A 22,363-nucleotide genomic window follows, 5' to 3' on the forward strand; every position below is an offset into this window, starting at 1 on the left:
TGCTCAACGCTGGGAGCTCTCTAGCTGAGGTGCTGAAAAGCAGATTTGTCCTTCGTTTCTGCTGGAATCCGAGAACCGCGTGTCCTTTCTCCTTGTTGCGCTAGGCGGTCGGAGGAGGTTGCAAGCGTGTTCTGAAACAACCTCGGTGGAGGTGTTACAAAGTAACATTGTCCTTAAAGGTCCTGTGGTCTGCTTGGCCTGCGCTTCCTCTGGCTGACCTCAGGGCTGCTTGTCACGCAGACAAATGTCTGGAGTAATTCTGCCATGATTGAGAGCGTCTGCGCTCCTCGAGGGAGTCGGTAAACAGCGTGTGCATCATGCCGATGCTCTGACACAGCTGTGGCTGTTTTTCATCGTAGTTTGAGCAAACGCCTCGTTCTTTCACACGAAGCAGCGTGAAGACCAATATGTCGGTGGCACTTTTTTTGGTTAAATACTTCCGCTCCCTTTATTAACAAACTGGAGATGGAAGGAATTTTCAGTTTTTTATATGTGTATAGGTGAGCTACTTGCCAGAATCCCAGGATTGGTTAGTTTCTCTGCTGAAAATTAAAATTTATTCTGTGTGCTCATCTTGCCTAATTTCAGGTGTGCACAGAATTTAAGATGAAACCTTAAATGACTGTTTATATTTGTAGACTAGATGAAATCTAGAACAGGTTGTGTAATTAAGCTGTGAAAGCATATGCACGTAGTTGTTTTCTGGTTGCACTCTTAAGCCATAGAGATGTTTTGTGATTTAAAATTCTCTTTCAAATGGTACAGAGGAAAGGGTGTGAGAATTTCACTAACTGGCTTACTGACAAAAATTATAGCCTTTGAGTAAATGTGGTTCTGGATTGCAGTTAAGGGCAAGGAAATGTTTTTTTTTTTCAATAGCCAGGAAGAGCATATTTTTACAGACGGCATTCCTTTAGGTCTTGGTGTCGACTCCACCGGACACCGTCTTTCCGAGTCGCTGGTAATAGTAGAGCTTTGCCAAACAGCAGGCACTGGTATCTCCCTAAACTAACATTTTGTAATATGTAGACATTTTATTTTGCACAAATCCCAAAGTAATGTAGGCCTTTATTAATGAATAGGCTTGCCTAACGCCATGAGACCACTAAAATAATTTGGCCTGAGAGTTGTTCTAGACACCAGTTGATTATCCCTGTTATCCATAATGTCCATTACACCAGCACTTTCACTGTGGATAATTTGATCCGGATGCTGAAGTGGTTGTAAAGATCACATTCTGCGTCATTTTGTAGAGCCAGCACATCTAATGTAACTCGACGGTAGCGGTCATAGTTTGAGAAACCTTATTTAAGCAAGGCCAGCGGTTTAAGAATAGCCTCAATGTGTAGAGAAGGGAGATGTTGAATACACTCAAAGAGAAGTCTGAGCCGTCGTGCAGAATGGCGTCAGGTCGCTATGGAAACCCAAATGTTAAGATGCTGGAGAGTGGGTTCACATTCCTTTTTCTGTGTATTTCTAGTCAATTTCATCAACTTTGGATTGTCAAAGTAGATTTATTTTAATTTTAGATCTCAGGCTAACCAAAAATATCTTTCCACTGGTTATTGTATTCGAAATGTGCAAGAGCCAGACTTGGTTTTGTTCAGAATTTTTAGAAATTAGTTTATGAACATCATCTTTTTTTCCCCCCCGCTTCTAAAGTTGAGATTTGTATTCAGTAACATGAGTCAGGTGGAATCTGAAGACTGGATTGGTAAGTGAGAGGTAACTCTGTATATGTGAGCAATATGTGGTGCATATTCAGATCTATAGCAAGCACAAAAAGATGGTTGAAATTAAACTTTTAAAATGAGGTTGACGGAGCCAGAATAAGATCGAAGCGAGGTTTTATGTGACAGGTTAGCTCGAAGAGAGAAGACTGCTGCATAGTGTAGTATTCTTGGTTGGGGTATGAGGGTCTGTCTTGCTTTTTGGCTTGGAGGTGTATCATGCATGTAACAGTGGAAGATTAAAGCCTTTCTTTTTTCTGTCAATGTCGAAATTTAAATTCATGCATTTAAAAAAAAAAGAACCTCCTGGGTACTGAAAAAACAAAACTTGATTTTTATTTGTGTTGTAGGGCTTTCAGAATTTTAAAAGCGCACATTTCCTGAGGAAAGAGTGGCTTGGCAGTGGTGTTGAGTACCTGGGCTGAAGTATCCCCAGTGTTGAGACCTCCGTGCTGCACTTTAATCAGCAGCTGGGTACTGGCTCCAGCCCCTCCTAGTACCAGGGAAGCTGTAGTCAGCTGAATCTGCCGTTAATTAAAAAAAAAGAGTAGCTGCTCTTCAACGAGCTTCCTGGCTTTGAGTGTTTCCTGTGAGCCGTCTTGAGGCTGCTGGTGGCTATGAAGTGCAGGACAGGGCAGGGGGTCAAGGAGCTTGGTCAGTGTTTCTGAAAGGAAATAGGGGCAGCATCATGTCTTTGAGGTAGCTGTTTGAAGCTTGCCAAGGTCACCCTGTGCTCAAGCCTGTCTTAATGCACAGTCCAGCCAGGAGACTGGCCATAAAAAAACACAAACGTGGTTGGTTGTGGTCACTCCTGCAGAATTAACCCATCACTGTCTCCGTGGCACACAGTTGGTTCCTAGTTCATTCAGTAGTTGTTTTGTACTTTGTGTTTTAATTTGTTAGCTTCTCTGTCTGCATCATAGCTATAAGCAAATGGACCAAGGCTGTTTTTTTAATGTTTTGAAACGGCATGGTTTTCTATTGCTGCCGGTGCAACGAAAATGAACGTTTTCTCAGTTTAGCAGCTTTTCTTGTGTTCTTGCCAGATCAAAGTTCTTCTGTATTGATTTTTCCATCCTGCAGGTCGTAGCACTGTACAGATGATTAAAGTAGCCCATGTCTTAAAATTTCAGGAATGCATTTCATTTTGTTTCAGGCTCGCAGAGGAGAGAAGGTAAATTAGTATAAAATCTTTTTTTTTCTAATAGAAGAGCTGGCTCGGGTGTAAGACAATTCCTCCGCTGTAGAGGAGGCACTTAATCTGTGCAATTTTAATGTTTTCAGACCTTCAGGGGTGCTTTTTATATAACCCGTGTTCATTTGCCCCAGTTTAGGCAGCAGTGCTAGGAGAAATGTTCATTGAATACCTTCATCTAGCAGTTTCAGGTTCTTGTAATTGAATCCTTGAGCACACGCACTTCGATGCTTCTCATTGGAGACACCTGAGCACTGTAGTTATTGAAATTTCACTACTGGAGTTGTGCTTTTGCGCAACTGGGATGAGCGTTTAGGGTGGCACAGTAGTTAGCATTGCTGACTCGCAGCTCCGGAGCCCTGGGTTTAGTTCTAGACCTGGAGTTTGTATGGAGTCTTTGTGGAGTTTGTATGTTCTCCCCACGCACACATGGGTTTCTCCTGGTGCTCCGGTTTCCTCCCACAGTGCACAAATGTAGTGGTAGGTTAATTGGCTTCTGGGAAAACTGACCCAATGCGCCCATTGCTTGCTGGGATAAGCTCCAGCCCCCATGCAACCCTGAATTGGAAAAAGTGGGTAGAAAATGGATGGAATGCTCATTTGTTTCTCAGACTGAAGAACGCCTACCATTTAAATGGGCTCTGTTTTATATAGACCATCATGCAGCCTGCTAATATTGTATTTTCTGTAATGCCTCTTAAATGTTAAGAACCCTGGAAGAGGTGATTGGAAACAGTACTGTAAGAGCGCCAAGCCAAGGTTTGTTGTGGCTGGTAGCGCTCGTTCTGAGAAGGACTGCATGTGTTGCTGCTAGCAAACCTTATTTTTTTCCCAGCCTGGATCTCTCTGAGAGCAGCTACCATGTGCACGAGAAATAATCTAGCTGCTCTGCTTTAAAAGGCCTGTTCCTCATCCAGAAACTGTTTAGGAAATTTTAAACTTTTTTCTGCAGATCTCGGCAGTATGCAAGAAACCTGAAATTGGGTTAAGCACATTTTGACATTCCTGATTGGATTTTGTTGAAGGCTCAGCACCTTCTGAGCTTTGATGCCTGGTGGCCTTTTTTCCCTTAAACCTGAGGCAGTAAGTGGCTGTGTGTGTCTCCCACTGTGTGCTCCTCATTTCCTTCCCTCTCTGGATGAAGGGCTGTAACTACTCTCCTTGCCCAGCCAAGGAGGCAGAGTTGGAACGTAATGATAGTACACTCCTCTGCTCAGAAGGAGTTTCCAGCAGCGCACTGATAATGTGCCCACCGCATTCCTGGGGCGATTTAAGCCCTGGTGTATTTCTGGTACAGAGGGACTTAATGAGGGGCTGGTAGCTACGGACGGAGGATCATCCCTATTCAGGTTTTGACAATTGTGGGTTGTTTTTTTTAAAGCTTGACACCCCTGGCAGAGCTGCACATCTCTCTCTCCCCACCGGGGGGTGCACTGTCCTGGCTGGCACTAACACTGAATGCCTGTGTGGCTTGGGTCAGTCCGTCTTGTGGATGACAATTTGTGAGCATGGCTTTGGACCGTGATGGGTTGAAACTGGGGAGTATCCCCACACTACCAATTGTTCATCTGGAGCAAACCCATTTATTTTTGTATAAACGTATTCACTTGTTCTTTAAAGCATTGTTAACCTTATTTTATGCATGTTGTCATATGTGTTAATTGGAAAGAACCCAGTTTGTGTGAATTAATGGCAACCCCAGAGCTGTCTATTCTGTTTTTTAAATAAAGCTAAAAAATGTACAGACAATTTGTATGCTGTATATGTGGTACATGGTACACACTCTACAAACCACCTAGTTTAGTCTCTTTTTTTTTTTTAAGATGACGGAGAGCACCACTTGACATTACCAGGGCTTCAGGCTATGAGATCGTTTTCATGCGTGTACAATAGCTGAGGTTTTCAAAATGGCTCAGCTTACAGTGAGAAGCGTGCTTGCTTCTTTCATTGCATCTCCAGCTTGAGCTCAACTCTCAGGGCTCTCAGCTTTACTCTGTGACTCACAAACAGATGGCAAAGGGTACCAACCTTCCTGGTGACATGCTTGCACAATCCCATGCATGCTGTGGTGGTTGGGAGAGAAAGGAAAACTGCAACGTTTGGATATTTTTGTCCAGGGAGAGTGAAGCTTAGGTTATCTAGCGCTTGTGAGTGCCTGAAAGAAAGGATTCTTTGAACCACCACCCCTCTAGTTCTGAGCTGTACATATGGATTGGCCTGTGCCCATCTTTCTGTTCTACTAGGATCATCTACATTTTTTTTATTAAGTAGGTTTTGTTTCCTGGCAGTCTCTTGTTTGTTGGAATGTGTGCATGCATACTTTGTAGTTGTAGAGAACTGTATTCCAACAAGTTGTGCTTAGACAGCACAGGGGAAACAATTCATTTAAAAATGCTTTTTGTTCTGCATATCAATGAAGCCAGTAGACCGAGCTGCTGCCCCTGTAATTGTTTTCTGGGGAAGTAGGTGCCAGGCAAGCGCTGAGTTAATGTTGTCAAGTGGCTCATTTTTCACACCCTAAGGGCTGTTGTGCTAGGGACTACAGCAATGGGTAAACGAGTTAACCGTTAGTAGGGCTTTCAGGCCCCACTAGAGCAATCTACCTTTTTTTCCTGATAATTGGTGGAAACCTTTTTGAAATAAGAAACAGGTTAAAGATTCTGAAATGATGCATCCGCTGTATCTGCAAACCAATATTTATGAACCAGGTCCAATATCGCAGCATTCTCACCCGATTTATTTTTGATTTTTGGAAAATGTGATAAAAATAGCATTGCTTGGTGATTGTCAAAAATCTGAAAAACTACGAACTGTAGTTCCTGCAGTGAACTGCTGCAAAACAGATGGCAGCCCTGGTTGTTAACCTGAGCAGATCTCTCTTGAACAGAATGCAGTTTCACGTACCTCTGACGAGGACAGTCCTGCTTGGCGAACTCTGAGAGAAATGTTAAAGGTAAATGCAGAGGGAGTCCGGTTAGCCTCAAGGTGTCTGACATTTTTGCTCCACTGCATTGAAGTGTCACAGGCTAGTAAAAGCTGCAAAACAAGCAAACTGTGTTTTTGTTTCAGCATTTCTCAGGTACACAGACTTTTTTTTTTACAGCATGTGCTTTTTTATATTAAGATGAGTCACAATGAAATATTTCCTTTTTGTCCCTGGAAACAATGCTGCGTTCTGTCTCATTCCATTAATTGGTTAAAAGCTGAACAGGAAGTCTAATGAAGAATTGAATTGAAGAACCATGTGATTTACTGAAACCAGCAAAAGCCTCTTTGTATTGATATATTTAACCAAAAAAAATAGTGCAGATGACACCCACTGGAGCATAACCTTGAAGAAAATGGCAATTACTGAGTATTTACTGTAGCGGTAATTCAAGAACTCCATTCAGCAGATAAGAGACTTTATCTTGCTCCAACTGCCCTTTTATATGTAGCACTACCTGTGTTTTGTCTAAATAAAATTGTCAATGAGCCGCCTTTCAAGAGATAAGCTAAAAGTTTTGAACAAGGAACAAAAACCACATACTTCCTTTTGGTAGCTTTTAGAATTCAGTGCAATATCCGTATTGACCTTTTAAACAAAAATAAATGTGGGGCTTGAGATGTTAAGGCACTGCCATTTAGTTTTCACTCATCAACACGCACCGTGTATGCCTAATCTTGGCATGTGTTATGCACTCCAGACAGCCTTTATGCCTGACTGCTCTATCAATAAGTCCCTTGTTTCCAGACCAAGTGGCACAATTATGTGAGGTCACTACAGAGGCCGTAAGTCAGTAAACTTACCCCTTTCTTGTTCTCCTCTAAGGGATGTATTGATTTTAACTTTCTGCTCAGTGTCCAGGGGCAGGTTGCAAAGCTACTCCCAGATTCATTAGTATGAGACATTTGTTTCAGTGTAAGCAACATCCTTGATGACCAATTTTCTTATTTACTTATTTGAATCCTAAGTACCCATTTTGTCAGGTCAACCACAAGCCACAATCAGCCCTTTATTGTTGAATGTTTGAACCTATCTGATGTTTGTTGCTTTTGAACCGGTTTGTGTCTCAAGTCCTTAAATTTGTCACGATTTGAGCTCACCTTTAACGACAGGGTTACCTGCAGACTGAAATGGAATTCTGAAGATTCTTGTGATCCTCCAAAAGGTATCCCAAAAAGTTTATTCTACAGCCAGGCCGTAATAGCACAGCAGCTATAATATGGCAGTTGTGGACAGGAACTGAAGATACAGGCTGTTTGTGTGGCAGATCACTTCTCCACCTACGCCATTAGTTTATTTTCCTGATGTGTACTCTTGCCATTTTTCGATTGTTTTAAACAAGGAATTAATTCAGCTCTCCACTGGCAACACGTAACTAACTGCTTCTCAAGCTACCACTCACAATGGGACATACGCCTTCTGTGAGTCAAGCTGTTCCACAGTTTAGACCTGGAACTCCTCTCTGCTTGATCCTGTTCCCTGCTGCCTCCTAGCCAGCTAGAGCTGAAAGCAGGCAGGCAGGCAGCTGTGTGAGCACTGCAAAAATAATGACGTCAGTCTTTCTGTGACTATGGACTTATTTTCTGCACTACTTTTTAAAAGCTGTGCTTAGCTAGTTCATCTGTGAAACTGAGGCTCCAACCTCTTGGCTGTGCTTTTGAAAAACAACAACAACATTAAACAGAACTAATCTGGATAGGAACCCAAACATTGTCACACCCTCCTAACTCTGGCTCCAGCTGACAGGGAAAAATATCCGCTTGATGTGGCAGCAGTAAATACTCCGCACCAACCTAAATGATGTTTTCCCTTCTCTTGTGTTAGTAATAAGGGGATGAAGAGACGGTGGCCTGTATCAGGCATTGTTCTTCAAGGTTACTGGCTTTAAAGTGGTGTGCTGTCTGTTGGCACCTGTTTGTGCTGTTTCCAGAAATGACAGCATCAAGCAGCAGCTCGTTTGCTGGTCGGTGTTCCCTTCCTCATCCTGTGTCCAGTTTGTCCCAGATCAACACTTTTTTTCCCTTTTTATAGACTCTTATCTCGCAGCACACAAAGCAGCAAGTTTTTCTTCTTCCTCCTTTTTGTCCCAAACAATAGCCACTCTGGAGCTGCTCACGCTTTCAGCACTAAATGTCAGCATTTCATTTTTCTTTTCAGCGTTTTCTCTCTTCTGTTCTTCAAGCCATGTCTGAAAATCCACTGCGTGCCTGCGAGTGGAGGATTCTGCAGTCCGCCGTGTAAGGCGCCTCATTGTGCGAGAGGAAAATCTCTTCTCCCAAGGGTTATTTCTTTTCTCTTCTCCCTTTTGTACAGGAAAGGTCATTTGTGTCAACGTGCCTTAATCCTGCCTGTTTACGTATGATTAAGTGAAGGAGAGCAGCCAGAGGGATGAAATCCCCTTCATCGATAGGGCACAGCTTCGTTTTTAACTTCCCAGTAATGGGAATGGGTTAGGTTTTTTTTTCAGGCATTTATTGCTGGAAAATAAACTAGACCAACGCATAGACAGTGGACCAGCATCTTGCTGCGACCAGCTGGAACTGTGAGGCAGCATAATCTAGGTTGTGCAGTAACTTTTTTTAGCTGTTTTATTCATGTGCACTGTATGTTGCAGATCACTGTCCTTTTATTATCATCTGTAGTGTTTTCCCTAAACTAGATACCAACATACACTGAGAAATCTGAACGTTCCTCGACGGCAGTGGAGAGTTCAGTCAAAATAACCCTGTTTCCCTACTGGCAACACATTAGTAAGTCATTCGAGCCTTCATCTGAATCCTTCAGGTTTGTTAGTTGTATGATGTATGGGGAAGCCTCAGATGGAAGCTCATGTCTGGTCTGACTATGAGCCATTCTCATTTATGTTAGGATCTGTTTTCCCTCTTCATTTCTTTTTCCTTGAGTGCCACTTCATATCAGTTACATGACACTGCGAGCGAGTTTATTTTGACAGATTCCATCATTAGCACCGAGGGGTGTAGTGTAGGATCAATAAACCAGCCTCTGCAGGACTGAGGTCTTTGTCGCTGGATCGACATGTCGGGTTTCTAAAGGGGCCCTGAATACCTGTCGACTCACCTTGGCTAAATTTATCCTATCAGATATGTAGAAAAACTTTATAATACCTAATCTGTTTGATGGGTGCATACATCTTGGATGCGGCACTGGCCTCTGTCCTGAGTCAGAAGTGTTTTGATTGTTCTCCTGTTCTGTCTGGCCGCTCTTGACTGAAATGCCTCTTTCTCTTTTAGGCAGATCTTGAGTTAGGAAGGATCTTTTGTTTGGCCATTGGCATTGCTCTAGCTTCCCAATTAGCAATCGTTCTAATTAGCAGGAGGGAGTGCTGTCGTTTAGTCCCATCACAGCCTTGGGAAAGCCTGCTGTGCGGGTGCAGGCGGGGCAGTGCTTTGTGGTGTTCGGCACGTCGGATCTGTGCATCTGGGGAAAAGAACTAAAAGGAGGAGGTGCTTTCGCCTCTCGGTGTGGAGACTGCCTGGAGCGAGCCCCTGCAGCTCACTCTGTCAGTTATCTTGGCGGTGAGAGGCCAACGCCACTTCGCCTCTCTGTGCTGATTCATGCACTTGCATACAGTACGCTTGTAATCACTCTGTACTGGCATTCCATTAGTGGATGTGAAGGGACCTCCACTCAGTGCTATAGGCTTGGTTTCACGCTGTTCTGTGATATGCATCACCCTGAGCTGAGACATTTGCATTGTATAACTGGTTTGTGAGTAATTGATGGCAAGCATTGTTTGAAAAACTGCAGCAGGCACCATCGTATCGCCTGCACATGAATCTACTGTACCGTCACATACTCAGGATGGCTTCAGGTGTCAGTAAAATAATAAAACTTTTTCCAGAGTTTGGGGTCAGCACTGTAGGAGAAAAGGTTCTGTCATTCACATCCATTCTCCATTGCTTAAGACCTCAGCAGACCAACAACAAAAAATCATATAATCCCTATGGGCCCTTTGCTTACCCAGGCTAAGTAGTTTTGGGAGTAGGTTTCCATTGAGTTGCGAGAAGCTTTGCTGTGTTATAATACTCTGTTCTTACTGGGAGTGCAGCTAAAAAAAAGTGCTTACTTTGGCACCGACCTCAGAGAATTAAAAGGGCTCTAATTTTTTGACAGGCATTGTCAGACATGCAGTTTCTTCAATAACTTCGTCATGAAGGAGGTAACAGTGTTTTATGTCATTGAAAAAGATTAACGTGCAGGGATTCAAAGTACTAACTTGATGTTGTGGGGGGGGGGGAAGAAACTATGAAACTACTAAGTGAAACTCAGAAATCAGACACTGTTATTGATGAAGCCTTGTCATCTCCTCACAGGATCTGAATGGGTGACAAAGGCAAATCATCAGCAGGGTTTCTGGACTGGAGCCCTGTTAGTTTGACTTACATTCTGCAGTATCCATCTAATGTGGATCTCTTCCGTAAGGTCAGAATTTCCTCCTTGGGGCACTCAAGGAATAAATATTAAGGGCTCCAACATGCTTGTAGAGACGTTTTAAACAAGTCAACCCATTGTTAAAAATGTCAGGTGTCTGACACTTCTGTCTTGAGCTACACTTTTTTTTTTACTTGAATCCACAAAAATCAACCTTCGGGTTTATGAAAAATTCATGTACGATATAAATCTATTAATATCGGGTGAAATCTGAAGCAAGCAACACTAATTTTTAAATCCAGGGTTATGCAGGGGCAGTTGTTCACACTTTGATACAAAAACACAACCTGAGAGAGGTAGCGATGGTGACAGGGCTCTCAGTAATGTGCTCCCGAGGACAGTCATCTCATTTTAGTGGGGTGGGGGGCGGGGGGGGGATTAATAATGTACCAAGATGATGGAACTCGTAAGCACCCCTGTGGCGTGTTTTTAGACAAAAAAAAATTAATTTTCCCACCCTGAGACTGCTGCGTTTCATCAAAGCTCCATGTAGAATTAAGTCAATTAAAGCCAATTAATACATACAAACATTAAACGTGTTCAAATAACTAATTTATTTTTTTTTCCTCCTTTGAGTCATGGATGTATAAAAAGCCCCAATCTCAAAGGAGGCCACTTTTAATTATATCGTCTTGTTAATTGTAATCATTGAGCCAACCTTGAGCGAACGATGAGCAGTACAGGTGGCCAATCATGCCCATCTTCCCCAGGGAGAGAAGTGTGCGTGTGTGAGAGAGTAAGCGGTCGGACTGGTTTTTGACTCCCTTTCAAAGTGGGCAATTCTGTAAGGGGATGGGGAGAGAATACAGTAGGAGCTTCTGTCATAAACCGTTATAGTCGGATCGGGAGAGAATTTATTTTTCAATAAAAAAAATAACTTGTGTGAAATCAATGGCTCCACACTGTACTGCTTTCCACATTAAGCTTGAAAAAGGCCATGAGTGACAATCCATCATTCCATTACTGTACCGTGGCCTCTGCTCCCCAATCTGCGTGTTGTGGCGGTCAGGTGTTCCGGCTGGCGGCTGTGTGCGCAGTGCAGGCAGGCTGGCGTCCTGCAGTCCTGTCTCCGCAGAGCGTGGTCGAGGGAGTCGGGGTAATGAAGTCCCGTTGGTTTGAGAGAGTAACTGTCTTTTTCAGGGGAGCTCCCCCCCAAGCGAGGAGTGGCGGCATGAGTAATGGCCCAGATGACACCGGTTATTACCAGCAAGCGTTTCTACTGTCCCCACCGCGCAGGCTGGGCGGAGCTCCCATCGCTAACCCGCTGCTGATTACCCGGCAAACCACAGAGCATTGCCCGCGCACATCGGATATCGCAACTGCTCACCGGGCGTTACGAACGGTTCGGTGTTAGCTAGTGGGCAGGAGGGTTGTGCCACAAAGCAGAATTTTGAGTGGATTTTACACAGGTCTGGCCGAGATGGGGGCATTTCAGTCTTACCCCTGTGAGGACCACCATGGTCTCAAAAAAACGGGTTTCCTTTTTGTCCTTATTTTCTGTAAAATGTATCTCTCCTCCTTATCTGGGATCCGGTGGCCAGAATTGTAAAGAGTATTGCTCTCCTCAAGTGAGTTTACAGTATATTACTTCCCGCCTGTGCTGACGTGACCCCTTGGGAAAGACTCGAGAGACAGGTGGCAGATCTCTCACTCACCTGGGATTTTCTCACACTGATGCATTGGTGGGTTAGGATGTTGTCGATCGTTTTGGGCGTGCGCTCTTCCTGTTCGATATCGTGCACTGACGCCTCGCTGCCATACAGCAGTTTGACACTGTTGGCCCGTCCACGTCCTGAGAAGCCCATCTGTTTGTCGTCAGTAATAAATTCTGCTCTTGTGCAAGCAGTAATAAAGATGTGCTGTGCTGCAAAGCTGTTGCCTTCATCTCATGCTAGCTCCAAACGCAACCGATCAGCATGTGTAGCACTTCAAGTGTAGAGGCTGTATGAATGGAATATAATAAACTCAGTGCAGCGACACAAACATGGTGATAACCCTGAGGGTAGGGAGAATGTTCAGGCTATGGTTAGGATTTGTGGTTTGTAGTTAATCTGAAGTAGAGATTGGTTATTTGCAGAAGGCGGCTTGTTCCCTCTGTAATAGTTCATACATTCTTTTTTTAAGAGCTGGCTTTTTATCCACCTCTGAAGTTTATTTTCACAATGCCTGACCCAATGTGTGACTTTGACATGGATTTTGTTTGTTCTCTCTCTAGATCTTTGGAGATTATTACCATTTCCAGCATCGCGCCGTGGTGAAGAGATCCGTGATGGAGCACCGATCGAGACACGCGAGGCTGCAGAAGGAACCTCAGGTAGAGAGAGGAGCCAGGTTGCTCTGAACCAGAGGCAGGCTGCCATTGTCCTCCCATTGCAAGACCTCAATCCAGGGCGTACTTTCCTTGTAGTAGTAATAATTCCTAACACTTATATAGCACTATAGCTCCACTCAAAGCGCTTTACAGGTAATGGGGATCCCCTCCACCCCCACCAATGTGCAGCCCCACCTGGATGATGCGACAGCAGCCATAGTGCGCCAGAACGCTCCCCACACACCAGTTATCAGTGGGGAGGAGAGCAGAGTGATGAAGCCAGTTCAGAGATGGGGATTATTTTTATGGGCCACAAATAATTTGGTCAGGACACTAGAGTAACAATCATTTGAAAGATGGCGTCTTTTTTACAGTTATAGTCTTACCGTCACTATACTGGGACATTAGGACTCACACCTCCTCCAGCAGCAACATGGAGGAGTTGACTCAACATTAGACTCCTCCAGGAGTCTCCCATCCAGGTACTGGCCAGGCTCACACCTGCTGAGCTTCAGTGGGCTGCCAGTTGTGAGTTGCAAGTGAATTTATAGCTCAATCCCTGGATTGATCTGGCTTCTGAAAAAACTTTAAACTACCCAGAATTGAAATTGCACAGTTGGCTTTGCCTGTTTGTACTAACATCACAGTACTGGTATGATGATGGTGTTCGACACACAGGTGCATTGTTTTGTAATTTGGAAAAAAAAAGTGTCCAAATTTGAGATTCAGCAAGGATGTGGGAGAAAAATGCACCGGTGAAATGACCGAGAGGATGATTTGTGTGGCAACATCACAGAGCGAACTCTTAGCAAGAAAAGTGTTCATGCTCCACCATCATTTATCATATCGCAGTTCTGAATAACTCTGACAGAAGCTGCAACATTGCAACATAAGCATTTTTTTGTTCATTTTAACCCCCAAAGCTGTTTGGTATGTTTTTATTTCCTTTTGAGGTAATTAAACTCCCCCCCCTAAAAAAAAAAATGTCAAAACATAAGCGCTTGCTTGGCTAAAACCCAAACGCATATTGTCTTTCTAGATTTATTAGTGGATGTGTCCAAAGTCACTCACTGATAAAAAGGGACTGGGCACAATGTTAAAATTCATGCCTTGGCTGACTGACAGTTCTTTCAGTGTGACAGTGTGAAAAGACAGTGGCAGGCTTACAGTTTCAGTTTCAGTGGCTGTGGCTGTTACAGTACATACTGCAATATGTCACAAGCACAAGTCGGACGTCAAAGGTTTTGAGTTATTTTAAGTTTTTTTTTTCCTGTGGTACATCACTAAAAAGCAGACGTTGATGCAGTACTCCATTCCACTTTGCATCATCTTGTAGTGGCCACACTCGTTCTGCTTGTGTACTGTATATCCTTATACTGAAGGGGGTTCTTTATAATTGGGTATAGTTATACTAGCATTTTATACTAGGAATTCAGAGCTGCTGTAGCATCTGTATTCTAGGCATCAGTCCCTGTTCAATTGTTCATTCTTTAGTTATTTTGCAGTTGGAAGCCAAACTACATTTGCACCCATTTATGCAGATCAGGCATTTTACTGAAGCAATTTGAATTAAGGACCTTTCTCAAGGGTACAACAGCAGTGTGCCACTTAGGATTTGAACCTATAGCCTTCGAGTTATGGAATGGGCTCCAGACTCATGCATCATTGAAGTGCAGGCACCCAGCTGGGTGATGTGTGGTAGTCATTGTGTGCCAGCAGCTTCATTGCACAGCAGTCTGGGTGGAGAAGGGAGACGGAGCTTGACAAATGAAGTGTGCACATTAGGCTAGATCGTTCAAGCCCCGAGTGAAATTTAGCCAGAATGTCAAAGTAAACACCCCTTCTCTTTCTGAGCAGTGCCATGGAAACTTTAATGACCGAGTAGTCAACCTTGATTTAACACGACACTTGGAACTAATAAATTGAATTTATTTAATAAACTGTACTTTTTTAAAAAAAAAGTAGTTATCTGTTGATAAGTCTCCATTGCCTAATAGACAACGGTCTTCCAGTCTCCAGCAAACCTCCAAAGACTCTTTGGGGATCAATGGCCTGTCATGAAAAAGCCAGTTTAGATGTGTTGGCAGGGTATAGATTTATTCATAGCTTTTAAAAATGAATCACGGCCATGAATTGTGGCAATAATACTCGTTCGCTTTCCTTTCACAAATCCTTAAGACGTCCAGGAGTCTGATCTAGCTCTCTTAAATAAGAAAGAGGAACGTAAAGATTCTAAGTTTAACAGGGAGTCAGTGTGACATACAGTGGTGGGCTGGAGTTATGTGCTGATGCAGATTTTCAGTGAGCCGTAAGCTGCAGAATCAAATATGTCCGGATGCTTGTGTCCATGTTCCTCTTTGAGTGGAGGCTCTAAGGTTGACTTCCTTTTTTCTCATGGTGTTTAACTTCTCTTGGAGCGTTGCCTAGTGACTTGCTTCTTGTGTGAGCCATCCATGAATCAGCTGCTCTTGCACGGCCTTTTTGCTGTCCTGAGGTCACCTCTGACTTTTTGATGATGGCGCAGCCTCCACTGGTAGCAATTACACAACGCTGTGTGGGCATTGAGCTGTCTAAAAAACAGCCATTGTAAGCTCCGCATAATTGAGGAATGGGATATCCTAATGACTACGTTTTAACTTGTTTGACAAAGAGGGGAATAAAAGTCTCTTTTTCAGCTTGAAGAGTTGTGGTGCTTTGCAGTATGACTGGAGGAAGGGTAGCTACAGTGCCATGTTAGCAGGGCTAGACTGCAATTGAAGACTGTGTCACCTTCGTTGTCTAACACAGACGAGTGATGAGGAGTTTGAATAATGACCCTATAAGGGCTTGTTTTTTTCATAGTCCTGGGCTCATTAAAGCCCACCCGGGGACTCGGTGGGGTGCCCTCTGAGAAGCCGCGGATATTGCTTTCCACCTCGGGACCCATCCGTCTGCTCTGAAAGGGAATTCATTAGGCATCACCATTTGTGCTTGGCAGCTCTGAGAGCTCCTCTTAAATAACTCTGCAGCACTCGACAGGGAGAGAAATGCCTTCTAGTGTTGAAGCCCTGGGCTGCGGTGTGTTAGATAAAGTTGAGTCTGTGCTCGGCTCAGAAGCCTTTCCGTGATCTGACAGCCTTTTAAAAAGCAGTTCTGTCACGGCAGGCAGGCAGTGCTAGCGCTCATTCCAGATGAGCCTGCTGTCGCCGTCTGCAACCCAGACGTGCAGCTGTGGAAGTCGCTGTGGTTTGGTTTCCCCGGCATATTTTCAGGTTGTTCACAGGCCTGTGTGGTGGAGTAGATGGTGGTAAAGACACATGGTTCTCTGATAGATAAGGGAGTTTGTGGACGGAGGGATATTTTATTTAACAGGTGCAAAACAAAAACAAGATGGGGGGGGGGGGGAGAAACACAAGCCTGTAACTTCCACCCCCACAACAATCTGTCCTCATCTCTCCCTGCTCTCTCTCTCTTTGAGCTTATGTCCCTGGATGGGATTTCCGTTTGAGCTGCAGCTCAGCTTCCTGTTGTTGAATTCCTTGGCTCCCAGAACACCACAGACAGACAGAGAGGACCCTCCCAGCTTCAAACAGCCTGGATTCTGGCTGCGAAAGGTCAAACCTTTGTAGACTGAAACCAAAAAGAGCGAGACTGATTTGCTCAACGCGTTGCTAGACGAGCACATAACATTTTGCCTTAATGTCAGTACAGTGTGAATCGGAGCAAGACGATGCCAGGCTGCTGATGATACCTCATTGTGCATGAACAGATTCCTTGATCAGAAAGTTGGAAGGTACTCAATTAAAGATGAAGTAGTAAACCTGTTTTTGTAGACTGTGCTGTTTAGCAAGCACACAATGATTTGGTTGTGGTCTCGGCTGTCGAACCTGCACCTGAGGGTTGCTCAGCTGTGGATGTAGCCGAGCTGCAATGCTGGGGGAAGGGAGCGAATATTCAGCAGTCTTGGAACCACAAACTCGCTTATCGACCAATTCAAACATGTCAAGAGGCTGTATTGCAAACTAAAGCTTTTCTAATCATCAACTTCATGTTCCATTTATAGATCTCATGTGGGGTCTCTTCTATTCTATCTAGCCTACCTTACTTTTTTTTGGCCGTTTTAAATTCTGCACGCAGTCTCCTTTTTACGCAGCTGTGTTCCTTTCAAATTGAAATAAACCCTTCTTGCATCAGTGTTCTTAACTTGTTTTTGGTTGTGCGAAGCAGATGTTTCTTTTTTTAGATTCACACTAAACTGCCCTTTTGCCTCAAGCTTCAAAACATGATGGGAAGCATAAAGTGTTACACAATTTCTCTACCTTCTAATACTCTGTACTGGCAATAAAAGCCTCATCCCACCACCCCCCCCCCCCCCCTAAAATTAGTAAACATGTCAAATATAGGTAATTGTGATTGTTTCAAGCTGTTGTTCCAGAATTGATGTGCAGTTAGTTTATTTAGAAATGACACTAACTGTGTATCGGCATGACAAGAACTGTGTGGACCATTGACACGTCCCCCTTTCATAAGACTTTAATTACAAATGAGAGGAGGCCATTTTGCCCATCTGTCCCATTTGATAGTAGTTAATCCGAGTATCCCATTCAGAAGTAAGGGAATCAGTCCCATAGTCCTTAGGGTAGATGGGTACCTCCAGCTCCAAGCAGATTTCAATGCTGCGAGAACTGTGATCTCAGGAAAAATAAACCTATTGAAAAAGTGCAAAGTGCTGACCTTGAAGTCTAAGCCTGAACTGATCTTGCACTGACTAGAGAAGCTTTGCAAATAAGTCTGGAATTCGTTCTAATGTTTTTAAACCTTCAATCTGGACATTATCTTTCTGAGGTATCCTGTGTATTACATGCTCCATTACAGGCATGTAGTTGTACCATTTCATACAGCATCAGAAATATTCATACTGGTGCGTCAACTAAATTGGTAAAGGCTGTTTCTGGGGGAAAAAGGTTCCAAGGTCCTCATCAGCCATGCTGACGAATACAAGTTCTAAAATGTTCTCTAGAAGTAGGATCAGTGTGGGAATGTTCTGTATTCCTGGACACACCTTCAGCTTTTCCTTTCTTCCCACTGACTCTTCTTTTGCTGGGAACAGTGGGACAGATGGCTTGTGCCAATTGCCTACTAGGACCTGGAGGGTAGGCCCTAAGAGGGAGCTGTTGGCCTGGGCCTCCCTTCCCCCACCCTTGATAAATGCTGATCTGCCTCCCTGACAATCCTCTTGAGCTCCATTTAATCACCTTGATCCAACCCAGCTGCCTTGAGCCCAGCACATTCTCGATCCATTATGTAACTGTATACATTTAAAGACCAAAAAACCCTAACTGCTGCCCTGTCATCTGCACCTCCTTTTATTTCACTATTGTTCATCTGTGGTCCCTGGAGAGATGTGGTTGGAGAACTTATACAGGTGAAAACAAAGGTTATGTTTTTTGTTTTGTAAGTCAGGAGGTGTAATAAAATGGTTAGGATTTGCAGGACAGGGCAGGTTAAGTAGCCTTGGCTCGGGTCATCATGATCCTGGTCTTACTGTGGATAATCTGAGAAATTGGGTAGTGTGTGTGCATCACTATCCACTTGAAATCTAAATTTGACTGTCCCCACAAATATAGTAACTCTGGAGCAACTGGTGCTGTGAGACCCAGCAAACAATTTTTTTTCCAAATATAAAAGTGCCAAAACAACTTCTTTTGGGGCTGGTGTGGTTCAATGTGGGATGATATTTTAACAAGATTAACAACGGAATGAGCATCAGTACAAGATTCTCGCAAATACAGGAATAGAAACATGTTTGAGGTGTACATGTGCTATTTTGGAAGGGGGTTCAGGTGTGTTTGTAGAGCAAACAGACGGTCATTGTTTTGTTTTTTTCCCCCTGGACTGAATTAACAGCCCAGCTTGAACAAGGGGATCATCTCTGCTTAAGAAGGGTGAAATCCCATCAGGTCTGCGAGAGTGTCAGAATCTGTCCTCCTGTACTAGAGTAGAGAGAGACAGGTTTTCTGATGAGTTGGCACAGATGATTGACAGTGTTGCAAGCGTGGCTCTTTTTCTAACAGGGCCCAGGGATTTGTTCACTCTACATATTTCATTGACTTTTAGTTTTGCAATTAATGCATTTTAATTTTTCTCCCCCCAGTGCTTGAAAGTGTCTCTCTATTACTGGGAGGGAGAAACACTTTTACAGAGAAATGCACATGTCAGATTTGTCTAGATGCTTCATAAAGGTATGCCTCTCAAAGGTTACATTTTTTTTGCATTAATATCTCAGTTATGAAGAATCTTTTTAATTTGGCCCTGCTAGGTGTCAATGCTCCGAGTTACACATGTTCAGCATTATTTTCAGGTATTCTCAGGCATCTTGGCAGAATTAAGCATTATGAAGGCATTTTGTCAGGGAAACATACAATTACTCACTGAACTCTTTGCAAGGTCCCAAAGAGATAATTGTGTTTATTGAGATCAGAAGAAAATCTGATGAGAGAGCTGCCTAATGGGGACACATGTAGACTGCACAGAGAATGCAGAGTGACAAATCAGCTCATTTGCAAGGCTGAACAAGATAGTCTGAGACAAGATTGTAAAGTCGTGTACAGAAGGATGTTAATGCCTTGTTTGCAGGAACGAAATTAGTCTCTGGAACTAGACAATTAGAAGGGTCTGTCTTTCTGTTTCAAAGTATGTTACGTTTTTCAGGTCAGTAAAGCAAAATAAAAAAAGGGTAGGGTCTCTAAACTTTGTGGGCAATGGATTGCTTTCCTTAAAATTTAGAATCCCCATTTTTTTAAATTATATATCCACCCAAATTGGTTTTGCAATTGTTCTACATCTCAGCTGGACAGAATTTTTTTTTAAAAAGAGGAAGGTCTGACCTTCTCCTGCAACCCGCCTCACTTTCGGCACTCTACATTCTCCACAGCAGCTTCATGCAGGTTAGTGCCGATTGCAGAAGTGTCCTTCATGGAGGCCACAAGCCTGCAGGTGTCTGGAAAGTCCCAGGTGTTGCTGTGTTGCAAAGAGCAAAGAGAATCCTGGCTGGCTAATCCATACCAGTCCAGTCACCCGTTGCTATTAATCAGGATTGCCCCAAGAGACAATGGTACACTGCCTCTTAGGGGAATCCTGGTCAATGGCCACCAGTGATGTGTCCTGGGACCATCGTGATGTGTGGATCATAGAGCTCGGCCTGCTGCTTAACTACCTTTATTGATTGAGCCATTCAGGAGCTCCTGTACTTTTCCTTTAGTTCCAACCTTTTGGCTAAGTTGTCAAACACAGGCTAGTGTTATTTGTCAGCCACCTACACTACTCCAGATGGAGCCTACAAAGAAAAAAAAATTAAATGCAGAGGTTAAGTATAAGATTGTGCAGTTTCTCAGAATCCTTGACTTCTGAGGCGAGAAATGTTTTAAATGTTCTTTCCCAGCAAACAGCCTCTGGAGTCTAGGAGAATGTGATCGGATTGCCTTGTGGATCTTGTTTAAGACTGAGTGGAAGCAGAGCCTGACCCTGGATTTTTGTCATCTCTGTCCAATCTCCGTTACAGCCAAGACTGAACTCGAGAAAGGAATTGGCAGGCAGCACACAATGTTCAGCAAAATTAATAACAGCTTTAATGTTACACGATTTCCAGATTTAATATGTTGCTCCTGATTTCCAGAGCCGATCTCTTTAATATGGTATGACCAGCCGCTTGAAGGCTGCCAGCTGCACTCTGCTCTTAAATTGCCAGTTCAGGGGGAAAAAAAGTAAATGTCTCACAGATGATAGATTTACTTGTGGATTATTCAGACCCTGCTAAATACTTGTATTAAACCGCCTAAACCGCTATTCTCAATTTTTACTCTTTTTCTAATTTGAAACCTACATCTGCTTCTACGAAGGTGCTCTACAGAAACGCCTGTGTGCAGCTGTACTGTAAAACAGCAGCCCAGTTTGTTACAGGGATTCCCTTCGGTGGTAGGGGAAGAGATGTTTGGAGAGAGTGCACAATACGGTTAAGACATTTTCATATCAGTAGAAAGAAATTGGTGTATTTGAAGTTGAACATGCCAAAATCCCGTTTCTTCCCCCAGATGTCTAGATTTATATTTAACGTTTCAAGCCATGACATGCTGCCACCATTGAGCATCCCTTCTCCCGTTGGAAGGTTCTTTTGTTCTGGAACTGCTCTGCGTTCTGAGCACCTGGACGTGCATCATGTGCTGGCTTCCAATCCTTTTCTCCTTCATCGGTGTGCCACAGCCCTGCCTTGATGGAAGAAGTAGTAGGCACTCCCCCTCGCCATCTCCTCAAGGACACAGTGGTGCAGGGGTGATCTTGAGGGCGCAGATGCCCTGGTCCACGGACACAGACGGGACAGAGCTGTCCAGTCTGACCAGCCCTCTGCATCTTGGTCCCACTTGCCTCCTCTAGTGCCATGTGTTGGTACAACAGTTTGAGGAAGGTGGGACATTTAACCCATCCACCCATGGTCCTTAGTCTGGCAAGCTTGTCAGTAGATGAAGGTTCTAGAGGAGTGGTACAGCCTTCCTTGTTCTGCCTGACATGGACAAGCAGCCTCGTTTTTATGTTTGACCACAGCCTTGTGGAAATCATTTTTCCACCTCCCATGAGCGTAATAGTAGTGAAAGCTGTTCTAAAGCAGCCATGTCTGTATGCACTCCTTCTGTTGCACAGCAGGGGTTTTTAATGGGTCTTCCATATGGGACCGAGGCTGGACAATGTGAAGCAGTTTTGTGGTTGCATTTTAAGAGCTTGCTGTGAGATTTCTGCTTCCATCACTGAAGATATTTTTGTCTCCCCCTCACAGGTGAAATGGGCTGAGCAACAGGTGGTGAAACGACGGAAGAAGAGAGATATTTACAGTGAGCTATCAGACCCCAAATTTCCCCAGCAGTGGTACCTGGTGAGTAAAAGCATACTCTCTCTTTGGTGCCTCCCAATCGGGGAGTCGATTTAGGAGTTTTCCGATAAAAGGTAATTGTTGGCAAAATGTGCGCTGCTCAAATAGATCCCCTTATATCCATTTTATTACTTTAGAATATACATTATAGACTAGCTTTGCTGCAAATGTTTTAGGCCTTCTGCCAGCGAAGGTTGTAGGTGAGTGTAAACTGCTTTAAGGAGGGTCATGTCATCTTTTGAAAAGTGTACTTTTCTTTCTTATCCCTGTGGGAGGGAGTGATTTGTCTGCTCTGCACACAGAAAACCAACCTTTCTCAGCTCCTTGAAACTGATATTTGCTCCGGAATGCTTCACTGAATTTGTTGGGATTACAGTATAAATTATGCAACAGGGAAGTGAATTCATACACGTTGATTCAAGTTGACACTTTTGCTTTTGCATTTAAATCCAAACTAAATTATTTTCTCCTTTGATCAGAATAACCAAATATATTCTGTTTTTTGCGTGTCATATTAAGGAAGGCTTTGTTTTTTTGGTGGGTCTTAATTAACCTTGGATGCATGTAACATCTGCTTTTAAGTGAGTTAATCAAAGTATTGTCCTTCAAAGGCTTCTTGAAAAACTCTCCCTTCTGGAGTTACCGCGGTACTACCCAGCCGAGTTTACTGGGATTGATTGTGTATTATTATTTCAGAAAATGCTCAAGCCAGTGGCTTAAGCTGATCTGATTTTTTTGTCGTTTCCGGGATCAGTTCTCGTTGAGGTGTCACCTTGGCCCGGGGCTGCTG

The 22,363-nt window shown here is 43.6% G+C and overlaps 1 protein-coding gene across 2 annotated transcripts in view; it reads left to right on the forward strand.

The window, feature by feature from the left end:
* LOC148831637 (furin-1-like) overlaps nt 1–22,363 on the forward strand; it is a 103,266-nt gene that overhangs the window by 37,716 nt on the left and 43,187 nt on the right. For both annotated transcript variants that reach the window (XM_088921533.1, XM_088921532.1), the window contains exons 3-4: nt 12,579–12,677; nt 21,481–21,576. In XM_088921533.1, the coding sequence (XP_088777659.1) occupies nt 12,579–12,677; nt 21,481–21,576 (195 nt within the window). The remainder of the gene's footprint in view (nt 1–12,578; nt 12,678–21,480; nt 21,577–22,363) is intronic.

The sequence above is a fragment of the Atractosteus spatula genome, chromosome 7 (genome assembly GCF_055471065.1).
Source record: "Atractosteus spatula isolate fAtrSpa1 chromosome 7, fAtrSpa1.hap1, whole genome shotgun sequence".
Lineage (NCBI taxonomy): Eukaryota > Metazoa > Chordata > Actinopteri > Semionotiformes > Lepisosteidae > Atractosteus > Atractosteus spatula.